At 37.7% G+C, this 11,826-nt stretch overlaps 1 protein-coding gene across 1 annotated transcript; it reads right to left on the bottom strand.

Annotated features, from left to right (window-relative positions):
- Window positions 1–1,565: 1,565 nt before the first annotated feature.
- LOC120338228 (gap junction delta-2 protein-like) lies at window positions 1,566–9,792 on the bottom strand. Its single transcript, XM_039406177.2, has 6 exons — window positions 9,601–9,792; window positions 9,087–9,204; window positions 7,986–8,385; window positions 4,722–4,905; window positions 3,791–3,941; window positions 1,566–2,740 (listed from the first exon to the last, which is right to left on the bottom strand). Exons 1-6 carry the CDS (start codon window positions 9,742–9,744, stop codon window positions 2,517–2,519), a joined length of 1,221 nt encoding a protein of 406 aa, XP_039262111.2. The 5' UTR covers window positions 9,745–9,792; the 3' UTR covers window positions 1,566–2,516.
- Between the last annotated feature and the right edge of the window lie 2,034 nt (window positions 9,793–11,826).

The following is an 11,826-nucleotide window of genomic DNA, read 5'->3' as shown; positions in this document are numbered from 1 at the left end:
AAGATATGGCCATTCTGCAGATACAGCTACTCTCCGGATACAGCCACTCAGCAGATACAACGTTTCTGCATATACAGCCATTCTACAAATAGAACCTTTCTGCACAAACAGCCATTCTTCAGTTACAGCCACTCTCCGGATGCAACCACTCAACAGATGGAGCCATTCTGCAAATACCGCCACTATGTAGATACAGCTTCCTACATGTTTAGCCACTATACATATACAGCCAATCTGCACATATAGCCAATCTACTTATACGAACATTCTGCAAATACAGCTTCTCTACAGATACATCCATTCTGCAGATACAGCCAATATATATATAAGGCCATTCTGCAAAAACAGCCACTATCCGGATACAGCCACTCGGTATATACAACTTTTCTTGCATATACAGCAATTCTACAAAACAGCCATTCTGCACATAAACCCTGAGTAGCCCTTCAATAGACCACTGGTTCTCAAACTTTTTAAGCCACGCCCCACCTCAAAAATAATTAGCTAACAATAACCTACAAATAATAGATAGTAAGGTAAAAGTATAAATACGTGGATGGAAAGTAAGTAATGAAATAAATTTAAATATACAAAATAGGGGAAGCAAGATGACATCTAACAATTATTTTTAATTAGCTTAAATCTTCCGCAAAAACCATTAAATGACTTTAAATTGATTTTAAACCTGTTATAAGATTTTTTTTACATGATGTTTCTTGCTAAATTTTTCTGATTGTTTTTTTTGAGCAATTGAAAAGCTACTTATTGCGTTAAGAATATCCAAATATCTTCACAATTCCAAAATTTGATGACCAAAGTTGGAATCCAAATTAGATGTAATATGTGATGATATTTACTATAAATAATAATTTTATTTTTAGTTTTTATTGAAAAGAAAAAAAGTTTATTTATTTTATATTTTTTATATATATATTTTTTATAATCAGTGGCCCCCATTTACCCCTTTCATATTATAGACTCTTGAATTTCAATCTGTTCACGACACCAGCCTATTTAAGTTGCATTTACCGGTAAATGAAACTCCGTCGAAAATCGTTAAAGATGGGTTTAGAATCTTAATAGTTATTTGAATAAACTCCTCTTTATGAGTGGCTATTGGGTCTCCCTTAAACAGCAGGTTAGAATTAGGGTAATAATTTTCAATTTGATGCCTCTTTGTAGAGCGCTATTGTGCTGCCCTTTGACAGAAGGTTTGATTTGTAAGGGCACCTACACAGGATGTTAATACATTTCTGCCTTATGAAGTCTCAGAGTTTGTTACCCTTTCTGAATACATAAGTGGTTTCCGATGCTCTATATCCTTATGGGAAATATTAGCCATCCTCATACTTTTTTTGTCAGCAGTAAATTTTCTATTTTTCATTCTATCCATTGTATTACACTTGAGTTTATTTTATATTTTGATTGCAAACGCAGATTTTGTATTTTTTTCATCTTAGCGAATAATGTGACTCCTCAATCAGGACAAAATCCTGTCATTCCGATTTTTTTCACCATATCATTTGCTTTCGTCAGTTCCTGGTTCAAAAGTCAAAGTTCACTAACAACTTGAATCCTTGACCTACATGCGCTTTTCATTCTGCAGCTTTAGCTAGTTTTTACCAAGCAATATCACCACTGTTATATTTCAATTTTTATTCGAATCCAACAAAATGCACTTATTTTCACTTTAAATAGAAATCACTGTATCTGACTGTTTCATGTTTTATGTTGGAACAATGTTTGAGGTATCAGGTTCACACTTACAAACTTCGCTACTCGGATCTTTTCGACCACTAGGTGGCATAGGCAGTTTGAGTTAGGCATTTCAGTCGCGGATATTTATTCACCATATACTAGTAACCCGTAGTACCAGTACAGCCCTAACGCTGCAACCCGCATGTATTATCAGTGTATTTTTAAACAACTCCCAAAGTAAACCCAATGTAACTCGAACTTTGTCACGGGAAGACTCCGTGTGGCGAAAAAGGTGTATTTGTATTTGGCAGACAGGTAGTTATCACATCCCCTCTTTTCTGAGAATCATTCCGAAGTGAAACTTAAAAAAAAGAGAAGGTTCGCTGTCATGATACGAACCAGTTTGAGCAAATCCTCTGAATAAATGCCACTGGTCTTGCCAACGCTTGCCTCAATCACCACTCTGTCGCTGCAAAACAATTGCTATCACCGCACATGGTTAGAAGATTACCGGAAAACCCGTAGTGTGGACTTCGAATATCAGATTTCATTTTTATTTCGGGGAGAGGAAAGCCTAGAAGACGGCACAATCATATAACAAAACACGGCCTCTCGTCCGGTTACTAGTCGATTTCCGGGTATGGAATTAGTTAGCAAGGTATTGGTTTCAGATGCATGGACTTGGATGTAAAAATATTAGGATTGCCGCCCGCTTGCGTATAGAATACGACTAAGTTGGTGATCAGTGTCACTTCGTTTTGATTATTTTTATTTGGAATGACGTCATCCAACCATGATCTCATTTGCCAATGACGTCATCAAACACTTTCCACAGTGGTGTCGCTGCTGATGCTATCCATACTGACGACTGCTCTTAAATTTCGCCTTGGGTGTGACGGTTTCGATTGTATATCCAACATAGCGAGTCTACGTTTACGTTCCTCTCTCGTCTCCCTATCTGAGCAGCACAGAAACGCTGTCTTTGCCCGGTCAAGCCCGAGGGTCCAAAATTCTGCTAGACTAAATAGACATGCAATTCCACCTGAAATACATGGATGACAATTTTAAACGAACGCATTAAATATGAATAAAGTATGAATGATGTCGATTGACGGCACATTCGGTCAATGGCACCGCATGTTACTAAAATACTGACTGTAGGCGAAAATAACCTTGGAGATTAATACTGGTCTCCATGTTATGTTGTGCTCCACGGTTGGTGCCACACGCTAAATATATATATATATATATATTTGAAATATCAATGCTGATTACTTCCCTTAGGTGATAATCAAGTGAGGGAAATTTTTGGGCTCGTCGCTTTTACAGGCTGATACGCTGAGCTGGTAAATTTACTCTTTCCATATAGGATAACGGGACCGTAAATTGGTACATAATAAAACCAGATCCTAGATGAGGCCTTCCAGTGCCGAGGGGAACCAAAACTGGTTATCGGGCTGTCACACCAAATATAGCGTAATATATGGCAACCACCCAAGCGACTTATAATGTATGCCACTAGTTTCAACAAGAAAAGGAATCAAATTAACTGATTGTACGTCTCTCATCGCCAAATAGATAGGATTTAAGTATTTACCCCCGGAGAGAGGGAAGGCAATAAGATGGCGTACCCGGCTTTTCGTCCGGTTACCAGCCAATGTCGGGTACGGGATTAGTGGCCAGTCATTGGTTTTCGGAAGCATGGACTTGGTGGCGGAGGGAGCCGTAACCGATCAGCGGTTACGTGAACCACCCTACAGCGACGAGAAGTTCAGCAATCCTCTCGCACATAATCATCCCCGCATGATTCGAACCTGCAAACCCACGCAGGGTAATCAGAGGAGCTGAGGTAAGCGTGTTACTAAAGCTAAGCACGATGAGCCACACCGCCCAGTCAGTTTTCCTTTAAAAATCACTCGTTAAGCTCGCAAAACTAAAGGCTACATAAAAAATCGGAGCTCAGGAAGTATGTTTACCAAAACGGCGCACAAACTGAACCTTAACTTGATACACATACAATGTTCAGGTGGAGCGCCATCTTGGTGCACATACTTCGGGAGCGCCAAAAAATCAATGTGTTGATCATACATACCTAAGCCATACATCAGCCATAACAAACAGGTTTTCTCTTGAGGTCTTGATACAAAACAATCCACTGTCTTTGGACAAGGCCAGAATGGACATTCGAATAATTCTGGAACTGATATTCCATAGAGGTAGTATTGACCGAGGATGAAACCGACCTGTGAGTGAAAAAAATACAAGTGAGATTGTTCAATTCGAGTCGAGAACCCCTGGAACGTTCGATTAATCTTGAAAAGTGTTTTCCATAACATGATTCAATAGAAGTTACTGGTGAAAAAAGTATTGCCATTGAAAGTTGTCGGTCGGAAATATTCATTAATCTGGACAGATAAATGATTAGCAATTTTGAAACCCGTCCTAAACTGTTATCCAATTGAGGAGCTGTCTCATCATCAGTAATCTTTCCGAGATAGTAAATTTAAATACTTTTAGTGAAATAGGTAGGCCATGCAAGAGTACCCTACCTTAGTTAGGCTTCATAAAATTGAAACATTGCGCCAATGGGGACACAGCGCATGCTAACAACGTGATTCATAGCGTAGATAAATAAATAGGTCATGCTGAAGTGACTTCATGGATATATTGAGCCTCATTGAGAAAATTATCGCGAGGTAAAATGAAGCGCGTCAAAAATAAGGCCACTTTACGATCTGATGATAAATGTTAAATATGTGAGAATGTTGAAAAATCGGACTTCCGAGTTACTCTAACCCAGACGTGGGCACGGTTTTTTGATCGGGGGCCAAACATTTTGCCCGCCTATACTGGTGAGCCATTAAGTGTGACGTAAAAAGTTACATTTTATGAACAATATTTACAGTGTTACAAAAGCAAAAGTGGAAAAAGATAAGCCTCATGCAAAAACTTAATTTAATCGGAATCTCAACAAATTCCTTGAGCAATTGTTTTAGCTGATTTTTAGCAACATTTCCACCTACCTCGCAAAGTGTCCTGACAAACACATGCCACCAATAAGCTCTTGATAACTCCGTATGTTGCAACATTTCTGCTTTAAATTTACGTTCATCCATCGCCGCCTGTTCTTGTGTTGGTCTTCGAGTCTGTTTGATGAATTCAACTCGACGACCATGGGCGTCAACGTATATTGGATATCTGTTATGCCTGAAATTACACATTGTATAGCATTACCAAATACACGGATGGATACTGATTTTTCTACGGCGTATATATACCTCCTTCGCTCCGAACAAGGCTGTCCCCCAGCAGCCACTGATGAGTAAAGAAAGAACTTCCGAACTGCACAGGCAGTTTGTAAGGACCGGAATCGAATCTTTTGTATAAAACCCCGCCAAATATTTAAGCGATTTAAATGGAGATTCCACTCAATTTTCACTATTTTTAAAAGCAAAAATTGATGTTTTGATTTTGTTAATCGGCCCTAAAAAAAGGAAATAAATAAGAAATGAATATCAACAAATTGGTCTAGATCTAAGTCTAGTAGCGCCTCACATGCCATTGGGGGTATCAGTGGCTCATAATTACGCGATTTAGCTAAAAATTCGACTCAACTTTAATCAATTTTAAAAGCACCAATCGATATATGTTGTTTTGTTTTTCAGCCCAAAAGTAATGATATGAATAAGAATATGAAAAACTATGGATAAAAAACAGTTCATTTACCCAGCTAGGTAAACGTTTAAATAATAATAATAAGCACAATGTACCAATCGGAGTCATTATGACGTTATTTTCATCGATATTTTAAACGCGAATTTGTATCCATAAAAACTATAGTCGTAATTTCAGCAGATACAATGGGCCGGATAGAACATTTCAGTGGACCGGAGTCGTCCCGCGGGTCGTACTTTGTTCACCCAGTCTTATAAATATGTGATTTACCTGAAAATTCTACTTAACTTTAATCTATTTTAAAAGCACCAATCGATGTCTGGTGTTTTGTTTTTCAACCCCAAAATCTGGCGACAGATGAATAATAAATAGCCAGGTTAAGGCCTAAGTGGTTTCTAATGTAGAGCATCAACTTTATTGATTCCGACTCTGTCGCGGATTAAAAACAAACACGGCAACATAAAATAGCTTTCTAAATGGTAAGTCGTAATCGATAATAACGGTAAACTTATAGAGTTCTAGGATCAGGAATCAGCCATTACTGTCTTCAGAATGCCTAATTTTTTTTTTCAGAGTGTGGTGGATTATGAATATATAAATTATAACAGACGATAAATGCCTCTGTGAATTTTAAATCATAACGGTAAACTTATGGGATTAAGAATATGCCATTGCTATTTTCAGATGTTTATCATAGAATTGAAAAAAAAAGTTTTTTTTTGTAATGTCGAGATATTAAACATATAAATTATATTATATATGCATACGGGAAATAGCTTTTTAAATCGTTAGTCAAAATCAATAATGACGGTATACTTCAAATAGGTTCAATAAGTGTTGCGTTAAACATAAGTTCATGTTATATAAGCGAGAAATGGTGAATCGGGCCTCCACGACGTAATTTTTTGTATATGGTATAAATATAGCGTGTCCATAAGATCCCAAAATTTTTCAAAATTGCAAAGGGAAATTATCAATACCGTATATTGTTTTTGTAAATATATTAAATAAAGTAAAAATACATAAACAATTACTGATTAAAAAACAACAAATTCGGTTAAGATATACTGGGAACTGACTTCCAAACGAAATTAAAATCATAAAGGGACTTTTTGGACACCCTGTATTATATATATGTGTAAATAGGCAATAGCATTCTAAATCGTAAGTTATAATTAATAATGTCAGTATACTTTAAATGGGTTTCATTACTGCTGCGTTTGACATAAGGTCTTGTTATACAGGGGAGAAATGGTAAACTGGGCCTTTTCCGACGTATTTTTTCCTAGAATTCTAAATAGTGAGCGATAATCAATAATGTCAGTATACTTTAAATGGGGTTGGTTCACTACTGATGAGGCCAGTTCTTGGTATATGGGGAAAAAAGGGAATCGATCTCTTTCGGAATTTATTTGCTGCATAGTTTATGAATAAATTGCCTAGAATTATTGCACAATTTCGGGCCAGAAATATATTACGCGAATCTCTCGCTTATATTAAGTGAATCTCTTATCTCAATGGAACGATATCTTTGCTGTTTATTCTATTTTGCATACTTCCTTCGGCAATTGCAAATCAATTTATTTATAATAAATTTATTCTTTCACTGGACTAGAAAGTAAAATAGACTACCTGGAGTCCCTTGCAGCGTTTATGTATATTTCTCATTCTCACTTTTTGACAAAGCAAGGTTCTTCCAAGCCAGGGGTGTGCAACTTTTTTGACTAGATAGTAAAATTATTCAATCTGGAGTTCTATGCAGCCAGAACTAGCTTTTATGTATATTTTTCATACCATTTTTTTCAGAGCAAAGTTCTAAGCTTGGGATATGCAACATTTTGTTGTCGACGGGCCATATAACCAACTTGAGACATCTAGCTGGGCCACACAAAAAAAATTGTTTTTCCACGAACACAACGAATCACAGTAATAAGGGCAACCGGACAAACCGGCGAAAGATTAAACGCAGCGACATGATCAAAAAAGCTTATGTGTTTTCACCCACGTGAGCGCCTTTTTAAACATAAACTGTCGGATTTGGAATTAATGCTTGGTGGGAAAAATCTGAGTGTTGCACACCCCTATTCTAAGCCTTACGCATTGATAGCACTATACATGGTCCTCTGCCTAGACCTAGAGCGTTTACATGGTTTTAAGACGTCATAATGGATTAAATGACGAAATTCTAGACCTCAGCGCGAGGGTGTGACTCATCGTGCTAAACGTTAGGAATACGCTCGCTACCGCACCTCTGATTACTCTGTGTGGGTTCAAATCCCATGCGGACATGGTAAGGTGCAAGAGAATTGCTGGACTCCTCCCGGCCGTAGGGTGGTTCACGTAACCGCTGGTCGATTACGGCTTCCTCCACCATCATCAAGTTCATGCTTCCGTAATAACAAATAACTGACTAATCCCATACCCGACATGGAATGGTAACCGGACGAGACGCCGTGGTTCGCCATATGGTTGAGCCGTCTTATAGACTTTCCTCTCCCTCGGCAGTAATATGTAAATTCTATCCTATTCTATCCTGATTTCATATTATTATTCATTTCATTAAAATCTTGAGTAAACTGCAAATAAAAAAAAATTCTTTGAATAACATTTACCTGTAATTGACATTCATATCTTGTTCCATAAAAATCTCATTGTTATCGGACACAGAGCATTTTACCGGACTTATGACGTCAACATTGTTTTCAGTATATGCATTATGACGTCTCCGTTTCCTTAGAAATTTGCCAAGTTTTGAATTTTGAAATCGCCCGCCAGAATCAGGTATCTTTGTGACTTCATAAAGCGGGGCGTGAACATGGCCATTTGCAACGTTTAAGTCATTTTCTCGTCGTCGTTTGTAACTTGGCGGATGCAAATATGAATTTTCTGAGTTTGTGTGAGGTTGCTGTGACGTCAGTGATGACGTCATATTGTTCTGGGTCTTCTCTCCTACTGGATATTTTATACCGGCGTGATAGATTTTGTGCATCGCGTAAAGAAAGAACAGAATTGCTGAAATAGAAACACGAATATATAACAAGTAGAACTTAGCATGTCCTACGAGCTACGACCTGAATATCAGTGTACAGTGTCACAGACTATCCTATACGATGCACCTCAGTGGGATGGCGGGAATTGAGTTTGGACACTAATATGTACTAAGGTGCAAAATTTTTGAAGAGACCTGAACATTTTTGCTTAGCCATATTGACAACTCGTATATTACGCTCGAATGCGGAATTCGCTTTGTTCTTTTCGTTCACTTTGTGGCATCATTATTGCATGTCTCTACTGGAAGCTCTACTCATAGGCTCTACTCAGAGCCTATGACAGTATTTAGTGATAGAAACAATGGTAAGGTCGTGCTACAAATCCCGCTTATATTCATGTGTACACAACAGACGAAACAATTTCATCCACAAATTTTTTTTTTCACGAACTTAAGTGATGTAAAATTCACGAGTTCAAAGCTGTTTTCCTGATTGACGCGAACTGTTTCAAGTCTCTACTTTATTTATGTTACGAGTTCGGGAACTGACTATGTTAGCCAAGTGAATGTACTCCCTGCCCATAGGTTACAGTTACACAGAACTTGATGTAAAGTAGGCGAACGAAATTAGTTACCTCCATATTGGTACACATACTTTTGGATCGCCTCTGAATGAGTGCAAGCAATCTTGCTTTAGCGATTTTTTTAAATAACGAATACTTACAGGGAGTGGAGACAACGAGAACCATTAACGACCAGTATCTGAGTTGCGATATCGGACTGAAACGATTGAAACAGACATTCTCGCATCCCGGTGTCAAAGTGTTGCAAACGAAACTTGACTGAAAAAGAAACAGTATTTTTAGTAAACGATTTTAAAACATTGTGTTCCGTACCTAGCGAATGGTACCTTGTAAGCGCCTTTTGCCGGTGAGAAATTCATTCATTCAACCTTAGCCTTTTAAACGTGAATATGGATCAAAAATAATCTGATTGGAAAATGAGACAATTTCACTTTAAACGATTTTAAACTGGGTAATTCTGGAACACGGCTTTAAAATAAAATTTGAAAATACAATGAAAAAAGAATGTCAGCTTAAAATTGAATGTCGAAGCCCCTGTGGATTTCGCGGGCCACGCTTCAGCCTGACTAGCCTATCCCAACGGGTCGTATTTGGCCCGCGGGCCGTATTTTGACCATGTCTGGTATATATGCATAAATTCATCTCTGAACTGACCTGCTCATCATGGTAGACATTATCACCGATCCTTGCCACAACAACAATCCTGAATATAAACATCGTTATAATCCAGAGTTTTCCAGGGAAGGTAGATTGCAGACGAACTTGCTCTAGGAGTCCGTGAAGAATATGCCAAGCCATGATATAATCATAGCAGGTTCACAGTGCGTGGGTGTTTATTAGTTTTAGAAATCTAAATTGAGAAATATTAAATTCATTGTATTGTTATATTTAAAGGCTCTGGAATTGGGCCGGTTGATAAAAAGTTCGACTCAAGTTGGAAAAAATGGATCTTTTGTACAAAGAACCCGCCAACGCTAAAATTAAGAAAATCGGGGCTCCCGAAGTATGCGAACCAAGATGGCGGACATCGGAATGTAATATGTGTACTAGGTTAGGGTTAGGCCATAATTTTAGGTATAAATACTACGGGAGGCTCTTGGCTAGTCTTCGAACTGATAATAGGACTAAAATAATGAAAATTGGAAAAAAATTATCGCTAACCCTAACCTGTTACCCATGTTACGTTCCGATGTCCGCCATCTTGGTTCGCATACTTCGGGAGTACCAAAAAATTAGTAATTATCCAGATTAGGTTCAGGAATTCAGATTTTCGAATCATTCCTAGCCCGAACCCTAACTAAATAAAAACTAATTCCCTAATTTAAAACGTTTTTTCTAAAATCTCACATTTTTGTATTAGTTGCGGGGATTCGTACAAAAAATCCGAAAAAATTACCCTCAGCTCTATCTGAAACCTGCCTAACTTACAACTCTGGAATCCATTTAACACGCCTGTTTGACTTTGGACCGCTTGACAAATTTAAATGTTTTTTTTTATATTTTTCACTTTACATTTTATATGTAAACCATCGCAAATGAATTTCACTACAAGGCCAAGTTTACAACAAATATCGTTTTATTCACTCTTACTTAAAAATGACCGATGAGAACCGGTGTAAACTGTTAGATAAGATTTCTCGATCAAAGTCCTCGGCTCGCCTTTGCAGAATAATTTTCTGTTCGAACTTTGCTGGATTCACGGTGGTCGTTTCCATGAGGCCCATCCTAACGCGTAGACGACCGTGCATGGACCTTGCTGCATTAACCTACTCAAGAACTCAAATTAAAACTCTTTATACTCTCATATGAGAAAGTCAATGCAAAAATCTGCAAAACAACTCTGGATTACTGTTACTGCTTGATTACGTACTCAAATTAAAACTTTTCATACGCTTATGTGAGAGAATCCATGCAAAAACGCTACTAACAATTCTGAAATCTTTGTAAAGCGCCTGCTTGACTACGTACTAAGAGTTTTCAATGTTTTTTTTATCCTTTTTATTTTACATTTTATGTGTAAACCATGGCAAATGAAATTCAAGACAAGTTTACAACAGATATCATTTTGTTTACTCTCGCATTCAAAAATAACCCTCTACCCATCTTGACGTGTAAACGGCCATACTGCCTTAACCGGTACTCTCGTAGTATGTGTACCAGGTTAGGGTTAGGATATAATTTTGTTCCAATTTTCCTTATTTTAGTTTTATTACTAATTCGAGGCCTGTCCGTGTTAGCCAAGTGAATATACCTCCTGCCCATAGGTTTCAGTCCCTTTACAAAAGTAGGGGAACAAAATTAGTTACCTCCATATTGGTACACACACTTCTGGAGCGCACCTGCTCAAGAACTCAAATTAAAACTCTTCAAATACGAAAACACACCTAATCATGGTATCTTATCAATTACTGTCGAGTGGGACCACTTTCCTTGTTTACAAAATTCACTAAACCGATGAATATCTTTCTGTCAAGACCTGACAGCGTCTACGTGTTATGCATCAGAATATTTTATTTACCCAGTTTTGGTCGAAGTTAAGACAGTTTTGAATTAAATATTCAGGAGTATATACTGCTAGTCAAACAGCAAATTTAAGTGTAATTTCAAAAATGTCTAGGTCAGCTCCGGAGCAAAAGTGTGTTTACCAATATTGAGGTTACTAATTTTGTTCGCCTACTTTACATCAAGTTTCCCTTTACACAACTTGACCTATGGGTAGGGGTACATTCACTTGGCTAACACAGACAGTCCCCGAACTCGTAATCGAATAAATCGAAATAAATTATGCCCTAACCCTAACCTGGTACACATAATACGGAAATACCGCATGCGGCTCTTTGTTCTCGGAGCTCTGCCTCCCGTGAATCAAAGTGGCTACAG

The sequence above is a fragment of the Styela clava genome, chromosome 10 (assembly GCF_964204865.1).
Source record: "Styela clava chromosome 10, kaStyClav1.hap1.2, whole genome shotgun sequence".
Classification (NCBI taxonomy): Eukaryota; Metazoa; Chordata; class Ascidiacea; order Stolidobranchia; family Styelidae; genus Styela; species Styela clava.
This window is presented reverse-complemented; position numbering and strand designations above follow the sequence as displayed.

Excerpts from the sequence above, each read along its gene's own strand:
- LOC120338228 (XM_039406177.2), bottom strand. The coding sequence starts at position 9,744 with ATGGCTTGGCATATTCTTCACGGACTCCTAGAGCAAGTTCGTCTGCAA. Across the intron at positions 9,205-9,600 it reads ATGTCTACCATGATGAGCAG|TCAAGTTTCGTTTGCAACAC; the intron begins GTCAGTTCAGAG and ends TTTCTTTTTCAG. Across the intron at positions 4,906-7,985 it reads GATATGAATGTCAATTACAG|GCATAACAGATATCCAATAT; the intron begins GTAAATGTTATT and ends GTGTAATTTCAG.